At 57.2% G+C, this 25,069-nt stretch overlaps 1 protein-coding gene across 1 annotated transcript in view; it reads right to left on the bottom strand.

Annotated features, from left to right (window-relative positions):
- Window positions 1-3,991: 3,991 nt before the first annotated feature.
- MGRN1 (mahogunin ring finger 1) overlaps window positions 3,992-25,069 on the bottom strand; it is a 74,611-nt gene continuing 53,533 nt past the window's right edge. Inside the window, 7 exon segments of the mRNA XM_037814109.1 lie at window positions 3,992-5,283; window positions 9,991-10,089; window positions 10,982-11,027; window positions 11,330-11,453; window positions 12,441-12,667; window positions 14,371-14,436; window positions 16,554-16,663. Of these exon segments, the coding sequence (XP_037670037.1) occupies window positions 5,171-5,283; window positions 9,991-10,089; window positions 10,982-11,027; window positions 11,330-11,453; window positions 12,441-12,667; window positions 14,371-14,436; window positions 16,554-16,663 (785 nt within the window). The 3' untranslated portion in view covers window positions 3,992-5,170.

Here is a 25,069-nt window from a genome sequence, read left to right as displayed (position 1 = left end):
CCGTCAGCGGGCCCACGCGCGCTGGGTGCAGAGCCAATCGGGAGGGGCCGGCGTGCCGAAGAAGGGGCGGGACGCGCCCCAGCCGTCACCCAATAGCCGCGCGGCCCGAGCGGCGGTCCCGCGCCTGCGCGGGAAACTACAGCTCCCAAGATGCAACGCCTGGCGAGAGGCGCGGACTTCCGCGTCCTAAAGCTGTGGGTGCTAGCAGGGACCGAGAGTCGCCGCGGCCGGGACCCAGCCTCCGGGGGGCCCGCCCTCTCCCCTGGCTCTGCCTTGGCCCCGCGAGCACGATCGGACCTCCACGGCGCCGTCCTCCGGCCCCACACCGGCGACCGCGCCTCGAGACTTCATAGCCGCGGGTCCCTGCTCGCCCCTGGTGCCCCGAGCAGAGCCGGACAAGCTTCCCGGCCACGCCCCGCAGCCCTCCAGTTCTGGCGCCCAGCCCCTGCCACGCACTTAGGTTAACATGTCCAAGGTCACTCTGCTGGTGGGGCCAGGACTCACACCCTGGTGGGTCTGACCAGAAAAGCAAGGAGAGCCGGGCTTGGCGAAGCTGGAGTCCGGGAGGTGGGCGGGGAACCCCCTGGGGCGCTCCTAGACCCACCCGGCCCGGGCCTTCCCGAGCAGGCAGTTGCTTAAATGCAAGGGCTGGGTGGTGGAGGCAGTAGCCCAAGCCTGTGTATGTAATCAGCACCACTGAACTGTATACTTGAAAGCAGTTAAAATAGGAAACATTTTGTATAAATGTTAGCACAGTAAAAAATAGAAGAAACCCAGTGGCTGCGAGCCTCCCTGTCCCTGCAGGCACCCTCTGGGCCCCATGTGCCAAGGACGCCTCAGGAAGTGGCATCTCCCTAGTTCACAGACAGGTCCTGGGGCTCAGAAGGGGACACTACTTACCTAAAGAAACCTGGCAGCTGGAGACAGAGTTGGGATCCGACTGCAGGCTCCCACCCCAGTGTCCACATGATCAGATATTTCATGGATTATTAGACACTGGTTCAGAAGTGACATTAATTAAAATAAGTTTAACCTATTTTAATGTCACTGTGGTCCACCACTCAGAGTTGGGGCTTATGGAGGTCAAGTGATCAATGGAGTTTTAGCTCAGGTCCATCTCACAGTGGGTCCAGTGGTTATTTCCCCAGCGCTGGAATGCATAATTGGGATAGACATACTCAGCAACTGGCAGAATCCTCACATTGGTTCCCTGACTCGTGGAGTGAGGGCTATTATGGTGGAAAAGCCCAAGTGGAAGCCACTAGAACTGCCCCTGCCTAGCAAAATAGTAAACCAGAAGCAATAACCAGATTCCTGGAGGGATTGCAGAGATTAATGCCACTCTCAAGGACTTGAAAGATGCAGGGGTGGTGATTCCCACCACATCCCCATTCAACTCTCCTATTTGGCCTGTGCAGAAAACAGATGGGTCTTGGAGGATGACAGTCTATTAGCGTAAGGTTAACCAGGTGGTGACTCCAATTGCAGCTGCTTTTCCAGATATGATATCATTGCTTGAGCAAATCAACACATGCCCTGGTGCCCGGTATGCAGCTATTGATCTGGCAAATGCTTTTTACTCAATTGCTTTCAGTAAGGACCAGTAGAAACAGTTTGCATTTAGCTGGCAAGGCCAGCAGTTTACATTCACTGTGCTACCTCAGGGTTATATCAACTCTCCAGCCCTATGTCATAATATTGTCCGCAGGGATCTTGATCATTTCTCCCTCCCACAAGACATCACACTCGTCCATTATATTGATGATATCATGTTGATTGGACCTAGTGAGCAAGAATTAGCAACTACTCTAGATATGTTGGTAAGGTATTTGCATGGCAGAGGATGGGAGACAAATCCAACAAAAATACAGGGGCCTTCCACCTCAGTAAAATTTCTAGGTGTCCAGTGGTGTGGGGCCTGTCGAGATATTCCTTCTAAGGTGAAGGGTAAGCGGTTGCATCTGGCCCCTCCTATGACCAAAAAAGAAGCACAACGCTTAGTTGGCCTCTTTGGATTTTGGAGACAACATATTCCTCATGTAGGTGTGCTGCTCCGGCCCATTTACCGAGTGACCAGAAAAGCTTCCAGTTTTGAGTAGGGACCGGAATAAGATGAGGCTCTGCGACAGGTCCGGCTGCTGTGCAAGCTGCTCTGCCGCTTGGACCATATGATCCAGCTGACCCAATAGTGCTGGAAGTGTCAGTGGCAAATAGAGATGCATTTGCAGGCTTTGGCAGGCTCCTATAGGAGAATCACAATGCAGGCCCTTAGGATTTTGGAGTAAAGCTTTACCATCCTCTGCAGCTAACTACTATCCATCTGAGAAACAGCTGTTGGCCTGCCACAACGGAAGACTGGGAAGGGCCTGGGCTACTTACCACATGTTCCAGCTGGAGGAGGAAGTCGCTGGGACTCGAGCATTGCAAATACCCACCCCAGGGACCATGGAGGTGCCACTTGCCTCACCAGCTGCTGGGGCCGACATCCACCGTGATCCTAGTGGCAGGCATGGATTTGCAGGATGAAGGAACACCCCTGGCATTCGTAGGACAGCTTGGGCTGTGAGGCAGCCCAAGCTCCTTGGCCAGGGAAGGCTGCCCGAGTGGGCTGACGATGGAGAGGGGCAGCCGATGGGCAAGGGCTGGCAGGACCTGCCGGAAACTCACTCGCCCGTTTGCTCCCTCGCAGGCAGCTGTGGGTTGCAGGAGGCGTGGGGAGTCAAGACCCTAAGAGGGAGCCCCTCTCCCGGCTGCGGCTGTCTGCCAGGGGCCGGGGCTCTGAAGGGGCAGGGCAGGAGGGTGCCAGAGTCTGGGGAGAGTGAGTGCAAGGGGAAGGAAGGGGACCCCACTCCGGGCAGCTGAGCACAGCCAAGGAAAACCTTCCCCCTCCCAATGCCACCCCCAGCAGACACTAACAAAGGGCTGAGTCTGTCTGGGGGCTGCAGAGGGGAGTCAGTTCAGCCTGTTCAGGAACCCTCCTGCCCACTGGGACCCTGCTGGACCCAGGCGAGTCCACCAGAGCCACGGGGCCGCAGGGGCAGGCGTCCCCCAGGACAGGGGCTGGCAGTGTCAGCAACACTTGTTCTCCCCTGCACCCTCCCGGGTGTGAGTCACAGAAGTCTGAACTGTGTTTGCAAAGACAGGCACTGGCCAGGGCAGGCTGTGGAGGCCGCTGGGGAGCCTGTGGGTCGGGCAGGGGGCACATGCTGGGCAGGCCTTGGGGCACACAGCAAATGGCCTGGGCAGGGCGCCCAAGCAGATGCCAGCCTCGGGACCCCACATCTCCTGGCGGCCACCTGTGCCCCTCCAATCCATTCCCCACCGGACAGCCAGAGTGCTCACTCCCCTGCTCAAAGCCTCTGACGGATCCTCATTGTGCTTATGAAAAAACTCAAACCCTGAGGCCCCAAGAGAGCTCATGGGTCGGACCCCCTCACCCACGACCCTCCGTCCACCCTGGCCTCTCCGGTGACACACGGGCTTGTCGGGCCTGTGCACGTGCTGTGCCTTCTGCCAGCCCCAGACAGCCCATCACCTGGTTGAATTAAGTGCCCCCCACGACTCTGGCCCATCACACCGTTTACTTGCATCCGAATAGCAGCCAAACCTCAGAAGATTCTGTTTCTTGGCTCAGTGTCCCCCTCCAGCCGTTGGGCTGGCACACAGCCGCCGAGCACCGTCTGAGGAGTGGATTAAAGAACCCCTCGCCTGCCCAGAGGCCCTGCTCTTTCCCCACCCGCGCAAAAGCCTGAGCCAGATCCCCAGGCCCCTTCACTCCGGTCGGAGAATCAGCAAAGCAGACGATGAAAACCACACTAGTGACAACTGCTCACGCACCCCCGTGGCAGGTCACCGGCTCCGAGCCGCGTATCACCTCCCGTCGCCCTCGCTGCCTGCCTGGACGCCCACTGTCACTGCCACCTGCCGCGAGAAGGACCCGAGGCTGCTGAGGGCACAAGGGATGGGGACACGGAGGAAGGTGCAGACAGGATATTGCTCCATGATTTTATTACTATAAATATACAGTAAAAACGAACAAAAAACTAGCCAATCAGAGTACATCAAATGATGGCACGAGTCGGTCCGAGATGGGCAAATCTGCCCGCGTCCGTCAGACAAAGCACAGGTGCCAACGGCACGAGGCCGAGGCCTTGGTGGGGCGGGGGGGAGGGGGGGTGCGGGAGGGCACGGCCAGCCTGTGCGCTGGTGTGTGCGTGTGAGCGTGTGTGTGCATGAGAGCATGCATGTATGGGTGGGCAGGGTGCGGGCACGCAGCCGGCGGTGGGCGGCGGGGCAGGTCACCTGGTGGGGTGGGCAGTGAGCTGCACACAAATGAGGGGCTCCACTCACAGGCTCTGTGCGGCTGAGCCAAGCCAGGCCCAGACCCCTGGGAGGCAGAAGTGGGGGTCATCGCTACCCCAGGGCCCTGGGGCAGCCACCACCGCCTCGTCCTTCCCGTGGGGGTGGGGGGTGGGATGGTGGAAGCCCCTCTGCAGCGGGTGTACCTGTCACCGTGAGCAAAGCTCGGCCTCTGAGAAGGTGCCAGGGCTTGGGAGAAAGATGTGGAGCCACTGGAAACCAACTGGCTGCCCTGTCCCGTTGGCCAGCCCCCGAGCCTGGCGCCTACCCTCCCTGGTAACCCCAAGTGCCCACGCCAGCCTGCAGGAGGGCCACGGGAGGCGGCCCCTCCACCGCAGGGCCCAAGTGGGGGAGAGGCAGCAGCACGGGCAGCACGTGGGGAGCACTGGGGAGGGTGGCTGGTGCCCGGCGGGGCCACCACAGCAAGCACGCTGGGTCAGGCACTGGCTGGTTCAGGTCCCGAGCCCCCCGTGACACCACTGAAGACACCACGTTCCCGTGCAGCCGACTCTCTTCTGCCAGTGGCAGGGGGCGGGATGAAGCCAGTGCTGGGGACACGAGGGCAGGGTCTGTGGCTCTCCAGGGGGCTGGCCGCTACCAACAGGACACTCGGGAAATGGGGTAAAATGTTGCTGTCCTTCATCTTGTACCATTTACAAATATGTTGACCGTAAAAAAGAGAGGTGTCAGAGGGGACAGTCCACTGTGCTCTTTGATCAGGGGTCGTCCCAGCCCCTCTGAGCCCCGGCCCCTTGGGCGTGCAGCAGGATCTGGGGAGCTGAGGGTTCCCTGCTGCAGCCTGGCCTGGTTCTCAGAGTGGGGTCAACTCAGAGACCCCAGGGTCGGGACTGGGGCTGCCGAGCGTGGGCCGGGGGGCGCCAGGGGGGCCGAGGCTGCGGGGCGTCTCCAGGGAGGTGGAGCATCCTGCGGGCAGGAAGGAGGAGGGAGGTTACGGCTGGGGGTCTCCCTACTCCCGTCACCCACCAGGCTTTGGGGGCCCCCTGGCCGTGAGCACATGAGGGCTGGGCACCCCAACACCCAGCAGCTTCCACCGTGAAGCTGTGCTGGGAACAAGGGGTCCTCTGGGGACCCCCAGCCCTGATGGGGCAAGTGGGGTCTGTCCCCACACGGCTCCCCCGAGGGTGCCTGGGCAGCAGGGCTGCAGCCCGGGACAGAAGGCCACAGCTGTGCCCCTCAGGTCCCGCCAGGCCCCGCCCAGCTCCTGTCCTGAACTGCGCTCGGATGGACTTGGGCAACACCCCAGGACGGCGCCAGGGCAGTGCAGAGCGGGGAGCCCGAGCTGTGCCCAGGGCTGCCCAGCAGGTGGAGCGGAGGCCTGGAGCCCCGACGGCCAGTGCCACCCTCCCCACTGGCTTCCTCTGCTCCCTTCCAGCTGTGGCGAGGGGCTGTCCCAGGACGGCGTCCGGCTTGGCCAAGGGGTGTGGGGAGCCGGTGCCTGGGACTCACCCTCTCTCAGGCCACAGGATGTGCGGCCGCCCTGCCCACCCCAATGCCCGGGCTCCATGGGCGTCTTCGAACAGCCAAGCAGACACGCTCTGCTTCCCACCGCAGTCACTGCCACCCGGGGGAGGGGGAGCACCTCCTTCAGGGGCTGTGGTCCACACAGGATCCTGGCCGACCACAGCCCACAGGCGAGATGCCACCCTCTGCGGGTGGGTCTGCCTCGTGTCTCCTACTTCCGGAAGCTTCATGTCTACCCTGATACTCAGCCATCCGTGAGGTGGGAGCTGGGGTCGATGTTCTGAGAGCATCATTTCAACAGAGTGACAGGATGTGCCAAGAAATAATCCAGGCGCACAGAAAGTTTTTGTGTTGGAACCAAGACCCGTCACCAAATCAAATGGAGAACGAAACACCCAAGGCTGTTGTGCAGCAAAGCACCACAGCTCAGAGCCCCTCCCTGCCATGGCTCGGGAAGGGCAAGGACCCTGGAGGGCCGGGGTCCCGGGCTGGGGGGACGTGCTCCACACCTGCCCTGCTGGGACCCAGACTTCCCAGAACTGCTCACACTCTCTGCTCTGGGAACCTTCTGGAAGAGAAGAGGGTCCCAAATGCAGCTGCCTGTTGTCTGAGGCACTCCTGGAGCCGCCTTTCGTAAAACATCCATTTGCGGAGTCAGCTTCCATGGCCTCCTAGTTGGCTTATTTCAGAGTGTGCTGGTGTTCCAGAAGGTCCCAGAGGCAGGGGGACAGAGTGAGGTTAGGCAGCAGCACCAGGGGGGGTTATGGCAGAAACGCTGGGTGGTGACTGCAGTCACGGCCCCAGGAGGGGAACCTGCCGGGACGGGACGGTCACATCACGGAGACCAGTGGAGGCGGGCGCCCGGGGTGGGTGGTCACTCTCTCTGTGGCGGACAGGATGGTCTCCATGGCCTGGGACCACGAGAACAAGGACAGACTCCCGCCCACAGGACGTGGTGGGGGGCCAGCTCCCTGTGAACTGTCACTTACAGCAACAGCAATAAAGCAGGAGCTTAATTAACTTGCTGGATTTCCCAGCACCTCCACTGTGGGGCCATTAACGTCTAGGTCGGGTGACAGCCCCGAAGCAGGGCTGGGACCCTCAGCCGGGGCCATCTCCTTGGCATGTCTGGTGGCTCAGGTCTCCTCCTGGGGGACACTCGTTCCCAGGAAGCTGCTGGGGGCCTTGCCGTCACCATCTCCTGCTGGAGAGGGGCTACTGCACACCGGGGCCATGTCCCTATTCTGGGGCTCTAAAGGCTGAGAGAGCCCGACTGGGCCTTCCAGTCCAGATGAGAAAAGCTCTGGCTCTGAAAACCAGGGGTCAGCAGGACCCCAGGAGCAGCATCTTTTGGGACCAAGGAGCCAGTAACGTGTGGAGAGCTCGGGCCAGACTCTAGCCCCAGGGGAAGCGAACCACAGAACCTGCTGGGGCTCCCACGGGGGCTGGGCAGGAAGGCAGGCTCCTTCTCCACCTCTGCCAAGGACTCCCCCTGCCCCCCAAAAGGCGGACGAAAGGAGGTCACGTACCAGCTCACTCCTCTAAACCAACCGAGCAGGACTCGGGACCCAGGGCTGCACGGGGGAGGGAGACAGACGAAGCCTGGTTAGCAAAGCGCACGCAGAGGCCAGCGCCTTCCACAGCAGGGGCTCGAAGCGGGGGCAGGAGGGAGATGGCGGGCAGCAGAGCCCCACACCGCGCACTGAACAGAGGGGAAAACAGCCGGCAAAAAGGGTTCCTGAAGCAGCACAGACGGGCCGATTTGAAACGTGAGCAGCTCAGGCTGGTGCCCAACTTCTCACCGGCCCGCCGAGGGCGAGCCCCCGTCTGCCCAGAGGACGCACGGAGGCTGGAGCCCGCGGGTTTGCGGGGAACCCGGGGCAGGGCCGACCAAGGCGCGAGGTGAGCCGCAGGATGGGGTGAGGGCGCGGCTCCATTTCGCACACTCGCGACAGCCAGCATTTTTCCCATCGACAAGGGACAGTGAAAGTCACCAGATCGTGCTACATCCATCCAGGGGATGACTGCGGTTGTTAAAGAGAACGAGGACGTGTGTGTGTTTTGTGTTTTCACACACACACACTCACACACAGATTAAAAGAGGTGAAAAAGCAGGAGCAGAATAGCGGGCAGCAGCGTGGGAATGGAGAGAACACACACGCCCAAGGGCTGCACACACGCAAACACGCATGCGAGGGCTGCACATCCACGTCAACACACTCGCCAGCTATGCACATGCAAACACTCAGGCCCAACGGCTGTGCACGCACATGTAACAAGCGTGTGTGATGGTCACACACGAATGAGGAACACGGCCACGTCTCTCTCCAATGTGCCACTCCTCCAGCAGTGCTGGCCCTGGCGGAGGCCGGTGCTCTGGGCCAAGGACGGACGGGGGGGCCTCTGCAGGCAGTGGGGGGACGAGCGGGGAGAAGCCACAAAGACCTGGCCGTGGAGGGGCTCACTCTCCTTCCCACCTTCCTCCATCTGTGCTGCTGGCACGAAAATCACCCGACCCCTAACCTGGACAACAGCAGGGAGAGTGGGGAGCCCCGGAGCCCCACAGCTCTGCGAAAGGCTCTCCTGCCCTGGTTTTCACCTCCTGCTGCTGTGGAGGCGGATTCTGCCAGCTCCTTTCCCACCTGCACCAGTGACCGTCTCCCGTCCCCACTGATGGTGATAAAGGAGGCCCAAGGCCTGTCTGGGAGGATGTTCTGGACACATCTGTGAGCAGAGCTGCTGGCCACCTGAACGGGGGGGCAGGGGGGTGCTCTGGGAAGAGGCCACGGCTCAGGGCTCCCCTCCAGGGACAGATCACACCCCTGGGCTCTGGGAGGCTGAAGTCCCCCTGCCCACCCTTCCCTGTCTCCCAAAGCTTTTGGTAACAGTGAAATACTGAGGTCCTTTGAAAGAACTTATTAAATGCCCTTGTCATTTGAAATGCATTGGTTCACAGCCTTTGCATGGGGCTTTAGCTTTTAGGAAGGCCCCAATGCACCAATAAAATCCCACCATGCTGCTCCCTCGTGCCTGCGTCCTGGTGCCCACCCAGTTATCTGGACCTTTGCACAGACTTTGCATCCAGAAATGAGCGCGAGGAATCATCACAACCACCCCACTGCAGGCCTGGGTCACAGGCAGCCCCAGGGGAGCCCGGAACTCACAGGCCGTGTCCTCAGAAGCTGACAGGACAGAGGGAAGGAGGCAGGGCGAAGAGAGGCTGATGGGGAAGGAGGCCGGGGGGGAAGAGGCTGGGGGGAAGGAAGCAGGAAGGAGGCAAAGTGGGGGAAGGAGGTGGGGGGGGGGGATAAGGAGACGGGGGGGAAAGGAGGCGGAGCCTCTGGGGAAGGGGCAGGGAGAGCAAGACCCTCCCTCTAGCCCCTGCTGCTCCTGGTTCCCGTGGCATCTGGTACCCCAGCCTGTCTCCCAGAGCCCCACTGGGACTGCAGGCTTCACCTGGGCACCTGTAGGCCCCTTGGGCAGCACGGCCCTCTGGCAGCTGCCCCTGGTGTGTGGGGCAGGAGGGGGGCCAGGCTTCTGTCCTGGGGTGCCCAGAGCCACTGCCCTGCTCTCCCTGGCCTTGCCTCTCCACCCCAACCTGATGCTGTGCATCTGCTGTCTCGTGCTCTGCCCGTCGCTCCCACCAGATGGCGACGCCCTGAGGCCAGAGACCTTGCCCGCTGGTGCACCCGGCACGGTGCCTGCTTGCAGGAAGGCCTCGATCAGTACCGCTGCTTGGACGAGGGAGAGAGGGAGCAATGCTGGCCAGCAAAGCCTCTGCCCACTGGGCCCAGCACAGGAGATGGAGGGGCCCTGCCAAAGCGCCTTTCCTGCCTTCCCACGTGGTACCAGCTCCAGCCAGGAAGGGGCCTGTGGCCCAGACGGCCTCCACTCCAAGAAGCCCTCTTGAGGAGGGGCTGGGACTTGCTGGAGCTGGCCCCCGCCTGGGTCGTGCTCAGGGCCCCTGGGAGGATGGGGGGCTCAGAGCCAAGGAGAGGGGAACCCTGGCGCCCCCCAGGCCAACTGCTCCTGCCACGCGTGGAGCACCTCATCCAGCCAAGGACCCACACCCCGGGGGCAGGGCCCCAGCACCAGCAGGCCTGGGTGAGTCCCGGAGCCCCACAGGTGCCAGAGCAGGTGCCATGTTACCTGGCAGGTAGATGTCGGCAGGCGGGCCTGGCTGGCCGAGGCGGCGCAGTTCGGGGCTGCTGTCCTGCAGGACGTTTTCGATGGACGGTGCCCGGCTCCCTGCAGCAGGGGAGAGGCAAGGTCAGTGGCAGCTCAGGGAGAGTTCGGGTTCAGGGAGCCCCTCACCGAGAGGCCTAGGAGCCCGTTGCCCCCCACCAGGGCTCTGCAGCCGCTGGGCCTGGGCCCTGGGCTCAAGCCCCAGACTCCACCGTGACGCCCCGCTGGTGCTCTGCAGGGGCCCCACAGGCTGACCTTTCCTTTTCTTTCCTTCCATTCCTCGGGCCCCTGCCCCCTCCTTGGGGCTTCGATCATAAAAGTCCCAGTAATCATGTTCAAGGGAAAAGTGCACCTTTGGTAACAGATGTTACCACTTCTTGCTCATCCTTCCTTCCAGACAAGCAAGCACGGCACACGCCCCCTTTCGGCCCCCACACCATGGGAAGCCAACATGCAACCTGCAGCCCGTGTGCTACGAGGCACGGGGAAAAGCAGGGACAAGACTCAGCCTGGCACAGTGCACAGGCACTGCGAGGACAGGGCCACGGAGGCCACCTATGGACAAAACTGCAAAAAAGCAGCAGACCCTCCAGGCGGCTGTGCCGGGGAGGTCCAAGGCCCACTGGCCCCCATGGGAGGCAGGGACTAGCAGCAGGCCCCAGCATCCATCTGTCCACGGCCCAAGGCCCCGACAGGAGCCCAAGAGCCTCTGGGCAGGGCGGCAGAGCCACGCTCCAGGGAGCGGCTGTGAGCAGGCCCAGGCTGGGGCCAGGTCGGGCGGCCACCGCGGGGAGGGCTGGCCACCAAACCCGGGAGGCACCACGGCTGAGAAGGAGCCACGACTGCTCGCCGGCGCTGGAGGGGCCTCGGGGGACAGCACCCGGAGCAGCAAAGGGCGGCTGAGGGCCGGCTGGGGAGGCCGGGAGGGCGTGTGTACGGGCAGGACAAGGCTCACCTTGCTTGAGTGACGACCGCTCGTCGGCCTCTTCTGTTATGAAACTCTAGGAAACAGAAGAGGAAAGGCCACCTGGAGTGAAGTGGCAGCGCCCAGGCGCCAGGCGGCCGGGGGAGGTCATGGCCGGCATGGACTGAGCAGCACTGCGAGCCGGTCTCCCCGCAGCGTCCCGTGCAGCCTTCGCAGCCAGGCCGGGAAACAGCGCCACCGAGACGAGGACACGAGGCTCAGGGCAGGTTTGCGGCCAGGCCGGGTGCCCTGTCAGTGAGGAGCAGGGCTCGGAGCCCAGGGGGCGGCAGTGCCTGTGAGCGGATGGGGGGTGGGCTGGTGCAGGGGACAGGGCCTCACCTCGGGGAGACTGCTGTCCTGCGCTGCCAGCTCCACACCGCTCAGCGGGGCAGGGGCTTCGGAGGCTTCAGAGAGCTTCTCCTCATCCTCTTCGTGGATGGGGGACGACGGGGACCGCAGGGTGCTGTGGGTGGAGGAAAGGGCGGGGGTGGGAGGCAGCTGGGCGAAGAGCCCCCGCGCCTCTAAAGCCACATGTCCTCTGCCAGGATCCACCTGGTGGGCACAGGCCCCCCAGGACCTACAGACCAGGGTGCCCACTGGGGAGGCACCCACTGGGGAGGCACGGCCAGACTGACCCGTTCTCCCAGAAAGCCTGCGTGCCGGCACAGGTCTCAACATTTGTTTTTGTTTTCTTTCCTAGAAAGAGGAAAGAAAGTACCCAGCCCCTGGGGTGGGAGGACTGGGGTGTGGGGAAGTAGCAGGAGAGAGACGCCCGCTTTCTCTTTGTCCCTGTGGAGTTGTTTTGCCCCGGGTATAAACCACGGGGTTCTGGGCGGTAGTATTATACAACAGGTGCCTTCCTTAGAACTTTTTATTTTAAAAACCCTGACACACGAGTGAGGAGAGAGCTAACGTGCAGGGCTGGCTGCTCACTCCCTGCCCGCCCCTGGGAATGTGGCCCCGGAGGGCTCCCCTGGAGCGATGAGGGCTCTGGGACCCTGCTGCTCTGGCCCCCTGGGACTGTCCGCACAAACATCATGGCCGATGACGCGCAGCCGCCTCCATCACCTCTGCCCAGGTTCCAGCTGCCACGGCTGGTTGGCAGGGATGCACCTGTGTGACCAGCCCCCCGTGAGGTCCTCGGGCCCTGAGATCCCCCACGCGTGTCTCTGTAGTTTGCTGCCAGAGGGGCCTCCTGGGTGGATGGGGACCAGGAGGGACAGCAAAGGCCTCCTGGGGCTCCGCCAGCACCTATCTTTTTCCTACTCCTTTGGCCCTGGGTCCTTTGCTGAAATAAACCTTAGCTGTAACCTGCTACTGGGTTTTGGGAATCCTGACGAATCACAGAATAAAACACGTTATAAATTGATTTCAAGTCACAAATAAGCCTGCTTTGCCCTTCTCACACAGCCCCCGTCTCTCACCTGAAGGGCCGGCAGCCCACACCCACCTGTCGGGAGACGTGCTCCGCGCTTTGCCCTTCTGGTGGCCGCTGTCCATGATTCGGTCGATCCCGGCAAGTGGACAGCTGGCCTGGGACAGGCCGTCTGAGACCCCTGAGTAGGTGATTTCCTCATAAAGGGGGGCGGAAGGGATGGCTGGGGAGGTGGCCCGGAGGCCATTGAGTGCCTCGAGCAGGGAGATGGGCTCGTAGCCTGGTGGGACACTGTCGGAGCTCTGCGGGGACAAGGCGGGTGAGGAGGGGCGGCCGGCCCCCTGCCCCGGGACCCAAAGCCCCCAGCACTGGGCTTGCAGCCCCACGGGCGTCCTAGGCCCAGACCCTCCTCTGACAATCTCCTGTTTGCACCGTCTTCTGGGGACTTCCGCTCCCACCTCCCTCGGAAGAGTTGCCTGGAACTCCCCAGCGGCGCTGAAGACACCCCCAGCCCAGGGGACCCCAATGTAGACAGAAGCACAGACTCCCAAGCTCCACGCCACTGAGGCACAAAGCAGCCCCCTGCCCCCCACAGGCTAACACAGCTGGACTGAGTCGCTCCCGGATACACAGACCCCAGCCCCAGACACCCGACGCCCTGTCGGAGCCCGGGATGAGGACAGAGATGGGCGGACCCCAGCCTTGGCTGGCCTCCCCCTACTTGGCAGGGGTAGACCGTGAGAGAGGTTAGTGGCAGAGGAGCTCTCGGGAGCAGGAAAAGAGCTAAGCCATGCGGAGGAGAGAGAAACCCGTCGCAGACACGTGGGCTCTGGACCAGGGGAGCCCGGCCCCCGGGGGTGGTGGACGCAGGTGCCAGCCCAGCTGCAGAGGCCCTCGGTGGGCCTGGGAGGGTCCTGCAGGGCGGACGCCATGCACGCAGCGATTCTAACAGACGCCCCTGGATAAGAAACCGCTCTTTACCACTTGCTCAGGAGTGGATTGCATAAACAAGACCACGTCTCGCTTTGGGTTAGGGGTGGCAGGAGGCGGGAAAACCCAGGGACTGGGAGCTGGTGGGTCAGGATGCTGAGGGTGGGGGCACCCCCAGGGCCACGTTGTGGGTGGGGGGCTGTGGAGCAGCTGCCACCTTCACGCCTATTAATAAGGAAAAGGGACAAAAGGCTTGTGGGTGCTGCCAACGCAGCTCCTGCCCCACCCGCCCAGCCCACTCGGCGGAGCGGGGAGCTGCCTTTGGGGAGGCTGTGGAGCATCTAGGGGAGCATGGGGGGCCGGCCGAGGGGCAGGAGGACTTCCTGCCTGCAGTGAGCGCCTCCCCGGCCGCTGGTTAACAGGCCCCGCACTTTACAGACCTCCTCTACCTGCACCAGGTGTGCTCCCACATGTGACTTCAGCTTAAAGGTAAATAGTTCCCCTGTACCCCGCTGCCCACCCCAACAAGGAGAAACCCTGGCTACAGGCTGGCTCTCCAGACAGCCCCTCTCTGTCACCCCGGGGGGCCACTGGCTCAGCCAGGTCCAGGGGGAGCCCGGTCCAGCCGCCCCCCTGAGCACCCGGGAAGGAAGAGAGCCCAGGTCCCACGGCCTGAGGGGCCGAGAGCAGGGGAGGCAGGACAGACAGACAGGTGTGAGGCGGGAGGAGTGCTGTTTCCAAAAAGAGCAGCCACACTGGTTCCGTCTCAACATTCACACCACTGCCAGCAAGAAAACCAAGGGCGACACGGGCATCTGGGGGCATCTGGGGGCCGAGGCAAAGCAGGCGAGAGGAGGCAGTGCCCGAGGCCGCAGGGGGACCCGGCCGACGCTGGCTTGTCACCTGCAGCCCGGCCACAGACACTCCCTTCCTGGGCAGGGACGCTGGGACTGGGAGGATGGACCTGACAGATCTACTAGCCAATCGGATCAGCTTGTGGTGAAAGCAACTTCCCACGCTTGGCACTGGTCTAAAAATCAGGGCATGGGGTGCACGGGGGCCCAGACACACTTACTGTTTCCCTTTTAGGTTTCTTGCTGGCCAGTGAGGCAGGGTGCGACTTTGATTTTTTAAAGGGACACTGTCAAGATAAAAACCAGACGTTGTACACCTCCTGTGCCCTGCAGAGCGCCAGCGTGGGCTCAGCAATGTCCCTGGCTCACTGCCCTCCAGGCAGGCGCGGCCTGGTGCTCTCTCGCCAGCTCAAAGCGCGGGGAGCATGCGGGTTCCAGCTCAGGGTCCGGAGGGGGCAGCACCTTCCCCTGCCCAATGGCCCCCACCCTGATCTGCTCACCCTGGAGGAGCGGGTCTTGCCTGGGAGGCGGGTGGGAGGCAGGTTGGATGCCAGCCCCCAGGGCAGGGTGCAGTAGGGTGTGGGCAGCACCCCCTGGACGGCCGTCAAGACCCCTCCCCCAGCACATCTCAGCCAGGCCCAGCTCAGCCTCGGAAGCGAATCGCCATCGCCAACTCCTAAGACGGCCACGGGCATCGGCCTCAAGGCCACTCGCTCCGTGGGAACCTTAAGGGCTCCCCGCTGGAAACCCCGAACGTGGGCTCCAGGTGGACCCACGTGGAAACCGCCCGCCCACACAGGGAGCGTGATGGGACAAGGGACCCACTCACTGGGTGGCCCAGACCCTCCCACGGGGCAGTGGTGGCTCCCAGAGGCCCTGGGCACACGTCAGCCCCGGCCAGGCCCTGCTCTGTGCCAGGCGGCATCTCCCTTGGTCCAGCAGAGAGCGGAGGGCAGGACCCCGGCCGCCAGGGCAGACACGGGGAGGGCAAAGGCAAGTGCTCGAGATCAAGGCCGCCTGCACCCGGACCCCTTCCGAGCCGCTAAGACCCCGCTGGCACAGGGCAGTCCCACCAGCTGTCCCTCCCTCTACCAAACGCTGTGTAGCCAGAGTTTATCCATCAAATCCAACGCGACATGCCGCGGGGCCTGCCGAGGGGTCGGACGCCCTAGTGCCGATGGGGGCCTGGGGGCCAAAGAGATGAGTTGGGGGTCCCTGGTGAGGTCAGGGAGAGATGCTGGGGGTTGATGGGGAAAGGGGGCCAACAGGGCCCCCCTCTGGAGACAGCTGCCCCTCCGCTCAGCTTCGAGAGCACAGCCTCAGGTTTTGAAGGAGAAGCCAAAATCCGGGTTTTAAGGGAAAGCTCCAGACTTGGAAACGTTGGGCCAATTTTTAGAAACACCATGTGGGCCACACACACCACCCCGGCCGCCTGGCCAGCCACTGCCCCAGCTCAGGCCTCCGAGGAAAGGGCTCTTACAGGGACCCTCGCAAAGGAGAGTTGTCGCCTTGTGGATTTATCAAGATCCAGAGCGGCTGGGTTTTCCAGAGCTGGTGGGGCCCTGAAGAATCATTTGGCCCAAACGACCTAGTTCGTCGGCCAAGGTGAGGGCTGAGCACATGGGGCCGACGGGGCAGGGGGGCCCGGCCTGCTCCTTCCCTCCTACCCCACCTCTGTCTGTCTCTTCACCTCAGCGTGCCTCTCTCTGGAAGTCCCTAAAGCCAGATTTTCACTTCCTCTGCTTGCCTGAAGCCAGGGATGTCCCCATGAGGCTGAGGGGGGCAAACCTGGCTCCCATTTTCCAGGGTCCTTTCCCACCACGGCTGGGGGAGAGGGCGGCGGGGCAGACATGGAGGTGCTGCAGCCACCCTCGGGAGGAGGAAAACGGCATCGGGGTTGCAACTAACGACCGGGGAGCGATGGTGAGAAACACAGCGGCCCCAGCTCATCGCTCACGTCCAAGGCCACCGCCAGGACAGGCTCCTGCTGCGGCAGCACCAGCGGGCCCCGGTGGCTGGCGCTCACTGGGCCGGGCACGGATCACCCCACTTCAGCCTCAGGCACCCCTGGGGCCACGCCTCTCCCATCTGCCAGACGAGGGTGCAGAGGCCGCCCGCAGGCAGAGCCGGGTCAGTCCCCTTCCTGGCCACACGGCCACGGCCACTGCCACGGACATCCCCATGGCCACCGTCATTACATCTGCCGCCACAGCCACCACCACGCAGGCCTCTCGATCAAGCCCTGCCCAGGAACCGGACACTGTCCTGACACAGAGGCAGCCCCAGGTGCCCTCAGGGGCATCCAGATGTCTGGCGGGGCCTGCAGCGGGCAAGGGGCTTCCCTCCAGACCCCTCCCCTCTCTACGCACCCTGCTCCCCATGGCAGACAGCAAGAGGCACTTACAGAGTGCTCGTCATGGTCCACACTCTGGGCCAAGGCAGGGCTGAAGGAGATGGGGGAGAGGGCTCCTGGCTTCTTGCGCACGGCTCGGATCTGCAGGAGGGCCCGGAAAGCTGTGGGAGAAGGGAAGGGGCTCAGGTGAGGCCAGGGGCAGCCACTTCTGGCACCACTGAGACCCTGCGAGCCCTGGGGACACCGCCCACCTGCAGCAGCCTTCCTGGGAAAGTCACCTGTCCCCAAATCCCAGGCAGGACAAAGTGAAACCAAACGACCCGGGGCCAGGAAACGAGGCAGCTGCTGTGCTCCCCCGTGGGGAGACAGGGACACAGCTTCTTAGGGCAGGGGGGCAAGAGGCATCCAAGAACCCACAGAAACATAACCAGAGGGCAACTGCCCCAGGAGTCCACCCCCTGCCGGCCGGATGCGACATCAGGCGGGCGGTGCTCCAGGCTGGCATGTTTGTCCCAAGGGACTGATGCTAAGGAGAGCACGGGGCACTGCAGGACATGGGGAAAGGGGCACAGCAGCGATGCTCACCCACGGGAGCTGGTTAGGTGAATGACGCCCTGGAACACCACAGTCATCCGTGGCAACCCTTCTAACCAGTGTCACAGAAACACCAATGACCTGGGGATACGTCCGTAAATATATCCTTAGGTGGAACACGCAGGTCCAAATGCACAAAACGCTTGGTTACAGCACGGCCGGCCGAAACAGGAAGATGACACAGGAAATTCACCCACGCTGCCGTGGTCACCCCGGCATGCAGCCTGGAGGCCTTCCTGCCCGCGGGGTCCTTCCCAGGATCCCCCAGAGCCTCTGTCCACAGAACACGGGTCCTGATACCTCGTCCACATGAGGACTGACTTGGAGGCTGGCCTGAGGCCCCATGGACACACTCGACGTGAGGCTGATGGCCCCGGACCCCAGCTCTGTCCACACCTGAAGGTTCCTGAGCTCAGCCGGCAGCCAAGGCACTGCGGTGGTCGCCCCAACACCCACGGGGCCCCCAGCACCCCTGCCCGCTCCTCCCCTCACAGGCCCACGCTCAGGGCTGGGTTCTGGCCCCAAGGATGCCTCGGGCAGCCAGGATGAGCCTGGGGGGTGGGGTCCAGCTGTAGCTTGGGGCTCCCACTGGATACTGGGGACATCTGAACATCTGAAGGAGGCTGAGCTCTGGGGGAGCCCTTGGTGAAGCCCCAGGCAGCTGGGTTCCTGGTATGCTTGGTTCTTAAAGAACTTGGGGAGGAGCAAACAAACGGGGTACAGGGTCCTGACACAGTTCCCCCAGGAGAGACCCCAGCGCACCTGGCCCACTCCATGCCCAGTGCGCCCCACCCACTCTAAGCAGACATGGGCGCTATCCCCTGCCCCACAGATGGCTGTGGGCCCTGAGGCCGGCCCCTCCAGCACTGCCTGCCCACTGGGCACGCAAGAAAACCCTCACCCACGGCGTCCCTGCTCCGAAGTCGTGCTATCCCCATCTCAAGCTGAAACGGCCTCGTCCTCCTCATCCTCCGTGCCAAGTTACTACCACCCCTAAAGAACCACCGCTGCTCACACACGTGCACGGAGACACACACACATTCCCACTCGGCCAACCCTTGCAACACTTGGGCGCTGCTGCTTCCAGCCTGAGGGGTCAGAGCACAGGCCCTGGGCCAGACCCCGGTTCAAACCCCACCTCTACTGAGCAGGCCGTGAGACTGTGGCGAGCACCTTGGCGCCCCAGCGTGGTGAGGAGCGTGCCCTTCAGCTCACGTCGTGATGCCAGGTGTCCCCACCTTACATGTGCAGCCCCATGTCCTGGCTCAGAGGCTCAGGGTGAAGGATCAGAGCACTAACCAGCTCCCCAGGGACGCTGAGCTGCACCCCAAGGGGCGAACCGGCAGGAAGCCTTTTGTGTAGAAGCAATCCTTCATCTACTACACAAAAACAAATGCTTCCAAGATAAACACAGTCCTGCAGCTCCCAAAGGCAGCCATCCCACTCCCCGCCTCATAGGCGCAGGGCCTCAGAGGACCCGAGACAGGACCCACCAGCCTCCAGCTCGTGACCCAGTGGGTTTTCAACCCTGAGGATGTTCTGACTCCCCACATTTGAAGACAATTACTTTATTCAGAATTTGGCCAGCTTGATGACGTCTCATTGAGAGCATTTCTGGAGTGTTCCATGAAACAAAATTGATTTCCTAGATCCATTTTCCACCCAGCCCATTCTTCCGTCTACAGTTTTACTCTAATTTTTTTGTCAAAATAAATTCTTTTGGGGATGACATCATCAACATGGCGACGTAAGACATCCCCAGAAAATACCTTCCCGGAGATTCACTGAAAAAAAGGACAAATATCACTTCCTTAGAACTCAGGAGGGAGGTAGAAATAGAGAAAGACCCCACAAAGCTGAATCGAAGAAAAAGAAAAATGTCGAGTGGGAAACTTCTGTCCCAGAGCAGCCGGTCCTCTCCCTGCCCCCCACTCAGTCCCATGCAGCTCCGGAAGAGCCCAGAGGCAGCAGCGGGACCCCATCCCCACCTCGCCCTGGGGATGCAGACTATAAAAACTCTCACAGTAGTGAGCTGGAACCCCACACACATCCAGGCCCAGGGACCCAAGCCCACAGACACCCAGGGCAGAACAGAAGACACTGAGGAGGGCTGAACACAAAGGGGCCCCAGGAGAAGCTTCCAAATGGGGGATTAGGGAGAGAACGGCAGAACCTACCTCACTCCCAAAAGCAGCGAGCAGCCAGGCAGAAACTGACCGAACCAACTGTTTTGGGATCCGGGGAACAGGGTAGAACAATACAATGCCCAGGAAAGTGCGGGACGAAGGGACTGAGAAACCGTGGTCGGAGACTGATCCCGTCTGCTCCTGGCACTCCCCCATCCTCGAGGAAAGCAGCAGCGGGTGGCCTGACCCTTGCCTGGGGGCCACCTGTGGACTGGGGCAGCTGCAGGAGTCCTCCACCCCAAATACAGAGGGACACAGCCCAACACTGAACCACATATTGGCTGGCAAAGTGAGAACACAGAATCCCCACAGTTCCAGCCCCTCCCTGTCAGATGCCACGGGGCACCCCTGTTTCAAGTGCTCCAGAAGTGAATTTGGCAAAAACCCTTCACACATCTGTGGAGAATAGGTACCTGAATATCGCCATCTGCTGGGCAGGCTGGAAAGTGAGGGGGAAAAAAAGGGCTTTTCAGAGCCTCTCCAGACTCTTCCAGGGCCCACCAGATCTGGATGACGCCCCCTGCAAGGGTACCCGGCCCCGTTTGGGCTGGGAAATACCAACGAACCAACTGTCAAAGAAGAGCCTTAATATAAATCCAATGAACAATAAAATCCTAGAGAGAGAAAATGACCTTCAGAATAAACCCATCAAGAAAAATCAGGTGACTAGATCTCAGCAAAAAATTTCAAGGCATACTAAAACACAGGAAGATATGGCCCAGTCAAAGAAACAAATTAAAAAGCCAAAGGAGACACAGAATTTGGAACAACTAATCAAAAATGTCCAAACAAACCTCCTAGATAAATTCAATGAGATGGCTAAAGAGATAAAGAATATTAAGAAGATGCTGGGTGAGTATAAAGAAAAATTTTAAAGAAAACAGAAAAATAATAGACCTTATGGAAATTAAAGACATTATAGATGAAACTAAAAATACACTAGAGACAAACAACAGATTTGAAGAGGCAGAAAAAAGGATCAGTGAGCTAGAAGACAGAGCATCCGAATTCAACCAGACAAAAGAAAAAAAAAATGGGAAAAAAAAATGGAAAAATTTGAGCAGGGTCTCAGGGAAATGATTGACAACAAAAAGGACACAAACATACAAATCATGGGTGCCCCAAAAGGAGACGAGAAGGGGCAAAGGTCAGGAAGGATATGTGAGGAAATAATGGCTGAAAATTTCCTACCCCTTACAAAAGACATAAATATGCAAATCCAAGAAGCCTAACATACTCCAAACAGAATAAACCCTAATAGACCCATGGAGACACTACTAATCAGAATGCCAGATGCCAAAGATAAAGAGAGAATTCTGAAAATAGCAAGAGAGAAGCAACACAAACAAGGGAAGCCAAGTAAGACTAACTGCTGATTTCTCTTCAAAAACCATGGAGATGAGAAGGCAGTGGTACGATGTACTTCAGGTACTGAAAGAGAAAAACTGCCAGCTAAGAATTCTTTATCTGGCACAACTGTTCTTCAAAAATGAGGAAGAGTTTAAAATATTCACAAATAAACAGAAGCTGGGAGAGTTCGTTAACAGGAGTCCTGCCCTGCAAGAAATACTAAAGGGAGTTCTGTAGGCTGAAAAGAAAAGACAGGAGAGAGAGACTTGAAGGAAAAGAAGAAATGAAGACTGTCAGTAAGGGTAGCTGAAAGGATAAAAAGAGAGACAGAAGTAAGATAAGACATATAAAACCCATCGGATAAAATGGCTGAAGTACTGCCTTTACAGCAATAACACTGAATGTTAATGAAATTAACTCCCCAGTCAAAAGATGCAAATTGGGAGAACAGATGAACAAATATGATCCACCTACATGCTGTTTACAAGAGACTCACCTTAGACCCAAGGATACAAATAAGTTGAAAGTGAAAGGATAGAAAAAGATATTCTACGCAAGCAGTAACCAAAAAAAAAAAAAAAAAAAAAGCTGTGGTAGTGTGCTGGTTTGTATATATTATGTCCCCCCAGAAAAAGCCATATTCTTTAACGCAATCTTGTGGGAACAGATGCATTAGTGTTGGAAACTTGTAATTGAGTGTTTCCACGGAGATGTGACCCACCCGACTGGGAGTGACACCTTTGAATAGGGTGTGACCTCTTGATTGTTTCTATGGAAATGTGGCCCCGCCCATTCAGGGTGGGTCCTGATTAGTTCACTGGAGCCCTATAAAAAGAACTCACAAACAGAGGGACCTCAGAGCAACTGAGAGTGACATTTTGAAGAGGAGCTGCTGCTAAGAGAGGACAAAACGCTCCAAGAGCAACATATTGGAGATCACTTTGAAACACAACCTGGAAGCAAGCAGATACCAGCCATGTGCCTTCTGAGCTAACAGAGATTTTCCGGACACCAAAGACCATCCTTCAGTGAAGGTACCCCCTTACCCTGGACACTTTATGGCCTTAAGACTGCAACTTTGTAACCAAATAAACCCCCTTCAAAAAAGCCAACCCATTTCTGGTGTTTTGCAAAACGGGAGCATTAGCAAACCGGAACAGGTAGCTATGCTAATATCAGAGAAAACAGACTTTAAGTCAAAAGCTGTTACAAGAGACAAAAAGGGACACTATATATTAATAAAAGAGGCAATTTACCAAGAAGAAATAGCAATCATTCATAAATATCTATGCACCTAATCAAGCTGTCCCAAAGTACACGAGGCAAACACTGGCAAAACTGAAGGGATTATCAAATGTCTCAACAATAATAGAATGGATACCCTTTTCAATGGATAGAACATCTCAACAGGGGGTCAATAAGGAAATAGAGAACTAAATAATATGATAAATGAACTAAGCCTTACAGACAGTTACAGAACATTACACCCCAAAAGAGCAGGATACACATTCGTCTCAAGGGCTCATGGAACTTCTCCAGGATAGACCACATGCTGGGGCACAAACCACGTCTTAATAAATTCAAAAAGACTAAAATTATACAAAGCACTTTCTATGACCATAATGGAATGAAGCTGGAAATCAGTAATGGCTGGAGAATTGGAAAATTCACAAATATATGGAGGTTAAACAACATGATCTTAAACAATCAGTGGATCCAAGAAGAAATTACAAGAGAAATCTTGAGATGAATGAAAATGAGAAAACAACATGTCAAAACTTATCGGAGATAAACATTACGTTGAGTGAAATTAGCTAGAAACAAAAGGACAAACACTGATTGAGCTCATTGATTAGGGTGTGACCTCTTGACTGAATGTTTCCATATAAACTAATATTAACAAGCAAAGCTTGAAAGTTAAAGTTGAGAATACAGACTATCAGGAGATAGAGGGTAGAGATCAGGCATCTGATGCTGAAGGAGTACAGAATGTTCAACAGGATTGATTGTACAGATCCAGAAATAGATAGCATAACACTGTGTGATGGTAGCACAACACGGTAAGCTCTCTAAACAAAGATGAGTGTGAGTACAGGTGAAACAGGAAGGCTAGGGGCATGCGTGATACCAGAAAGAAAGAGAGAGGATAAAGACTTGGACTGTATAACTTAGTGAAACCTAGAGTGTCAGTGATGGTGAGTAAGTGTACTACTAATTGAAGAATGTTTTAACATTAGGGAGAACAAACTAATGTCAACACTGTAAAGTGTTGAAAACTAGATGGTATAGAGGAAAAAACATAACCAATGCAAACTAGAGTCTATAACAGTTAACAGTAACATCATAATATGTTTCCATTAATTGTAACAAAGGCAATATACTAAAGCTAAACGTCTATAAGGGGGGGTATAAGGGAGTGGTATGTGATTCTTGGTGGTAGTGTTGTTTTATGACCTTTTCATTGTATTTTATTTTATTTTTTCTTCTGTCTTTTTTTATTCTTCATTTTTTTCTCTCCTCTTCCTCTTTCACTGAGGAAGAAATGGAAATGTCCTCATACAGACTGTGGAGGTAAATGCAAAACTATGTAATTATACCAGGAATCATTGATTATTTACTTAGGATGGATTCTATATATGTGAATAGAATTGTTTAAAAAATAAACAGAGGGATACAAGTGCTGGAGAAAATGTGGAGAAAGAGATGTACCTATTCTCTGTTGGTGGGGAAGTAGAATGGTGCAGCCCATCTGGAAGACAGTGTGGTGGTTCCACAGGAAGCTAAGTATGGGGTTGCCATATGGTCCTGCAACCCTGTTAATGGTTGTATACTTGGAGGACCTGAGAACGGGGACACAAGTGGACATTTGCACATTGGTGTTTGTGGCGGCAGGATTCATGATTTGCAATGGATGGAGATGGCCTAAGGGTACACTGACTGATAAACCGAATGCTGAACTGTGGTGTATACACACAATGGAATATTGAGCGGCAGCAAGACGTAATGAAGTTGAGGTATGCAACTAGGTGAACTGGACTGTGACGACAGTAGATGGAGTGAAATAAGCCAGAAATGAAAAGATAAACCTTATAGTGCCTCACTAATATGGACTAACAATAATGTGCAAATTCTAAGAATTGAATCTGGGAGCATGGGTTATCAGGGGAAAGCTTATTGTAGAGGCTCCTAGATTGTAAGCTCTTACAGCAGTTACATCTATTCCCAAGCGGTAGCAGTTATTTCTGAATTCTGAATTCCTGAGCTGTTTGTGTGTGACCTGGTCATCCCTGGAGCTTCACGTGTCTGTGCAGCGCCTGGGACTCGGAACCAGAGTTCAGCAGCTGTGAGTGTCGGCACTGCCCCATGCAGCAACTGTTAAAGAGGCTGAAAAGGAAATCAGACTTCAATTGGAGATATGAATGAAATGGACTTGGTTGAGATTGGGGTAGATAAGACTAAAGGGTAGAGGAGGATATTAATTATGTTTTAAAACCAAAGGAAGAGATACATATTTGGTGCAAAATCTATATTTTCTCTAGCACACTATATAATTTAACTTGTATGGTCAGTTTACTCAAATACCATAATTACATGAAACCATGAATAAGGGGTGAGATCTGGTTGGTAGGTACAGGTTAGTGTGAAGCCCCGAGACATCCCAGAGTAATTTGGACAGAGAATAAAAAGTTTCCACAAAGCCCCCATGAGGGACTAGGGAAAAATGTGGAAATATTAAACTTCCCTACATTGTGAATTCCTGATATTCTCACAAGCATTGGGGACTACCAGTTTAGTAGGCCAAGCCCTCGATCTCGGGGCTTGCTCTTATGAAGCCTGTTACTGCAAAGGAGAGGCTAAGCCTACTTATAATTGTACCTGAGAGTCTCCCCCAGAGAACCTCTTTTGTTGCTCAGATGTGGCCTCTCTAAGCCAACTTGGCAGGTAAATTCACTGCCTTTCTCCCTACGTGGGACATGACTCCTGGGAATGAGCCTGGGCCCAGCATCATAGGACTGAGAAAGCCTTCTGGACCAAAAGGGGGAAGAGAAATGAAATAAAATTAAGTTTCAGTGGCTGAGACATTTCAAATGGAGTTGAGAGGTCACTCTGGAGGTAACTCTTATGCATTATATAAATATCCCTTTTTAGTTTATTAGAATAGCTATAAGGAAATATCTGAAACTGTCGATCTGCAATCCAGTATCCTTAATTCTTGAAGATGATATATAACTATACTGCTTATACGGTGTGACTGTGTGATTGTGAAAACCTTATGGCTCACTTTACCCAGTGTATGGACAAATGAGTAGAAAGATAGAGACAAAAAGTAAATGAATAATAGAGTGGGGAGGATGGGTATGGGATGTTTTGGGTGTTCTTTTTCACTTTTATTTTAATTTTTGTTTTTTTGAGCAATGGAAATGTTCAAAAATTGTG

Source organism: Choloepus didactylus, chromosome 21 (assembly GCF_015220235.1).
Source record: "Choloepus didactylus isolate mChoDid1 chromosome 21, mChoDid1.pri, whole genome shotgun sequence".
Classification (NCBI taxonomy): Eukaryota; Metazoa; Chordata; class Mammalia; order Pilosa; family Megalonychidae; genus Choloepus; species Choloepus didactylus.
This window is presented reverse-complemented; position numbering and strand designations above follow the sequence as displayed.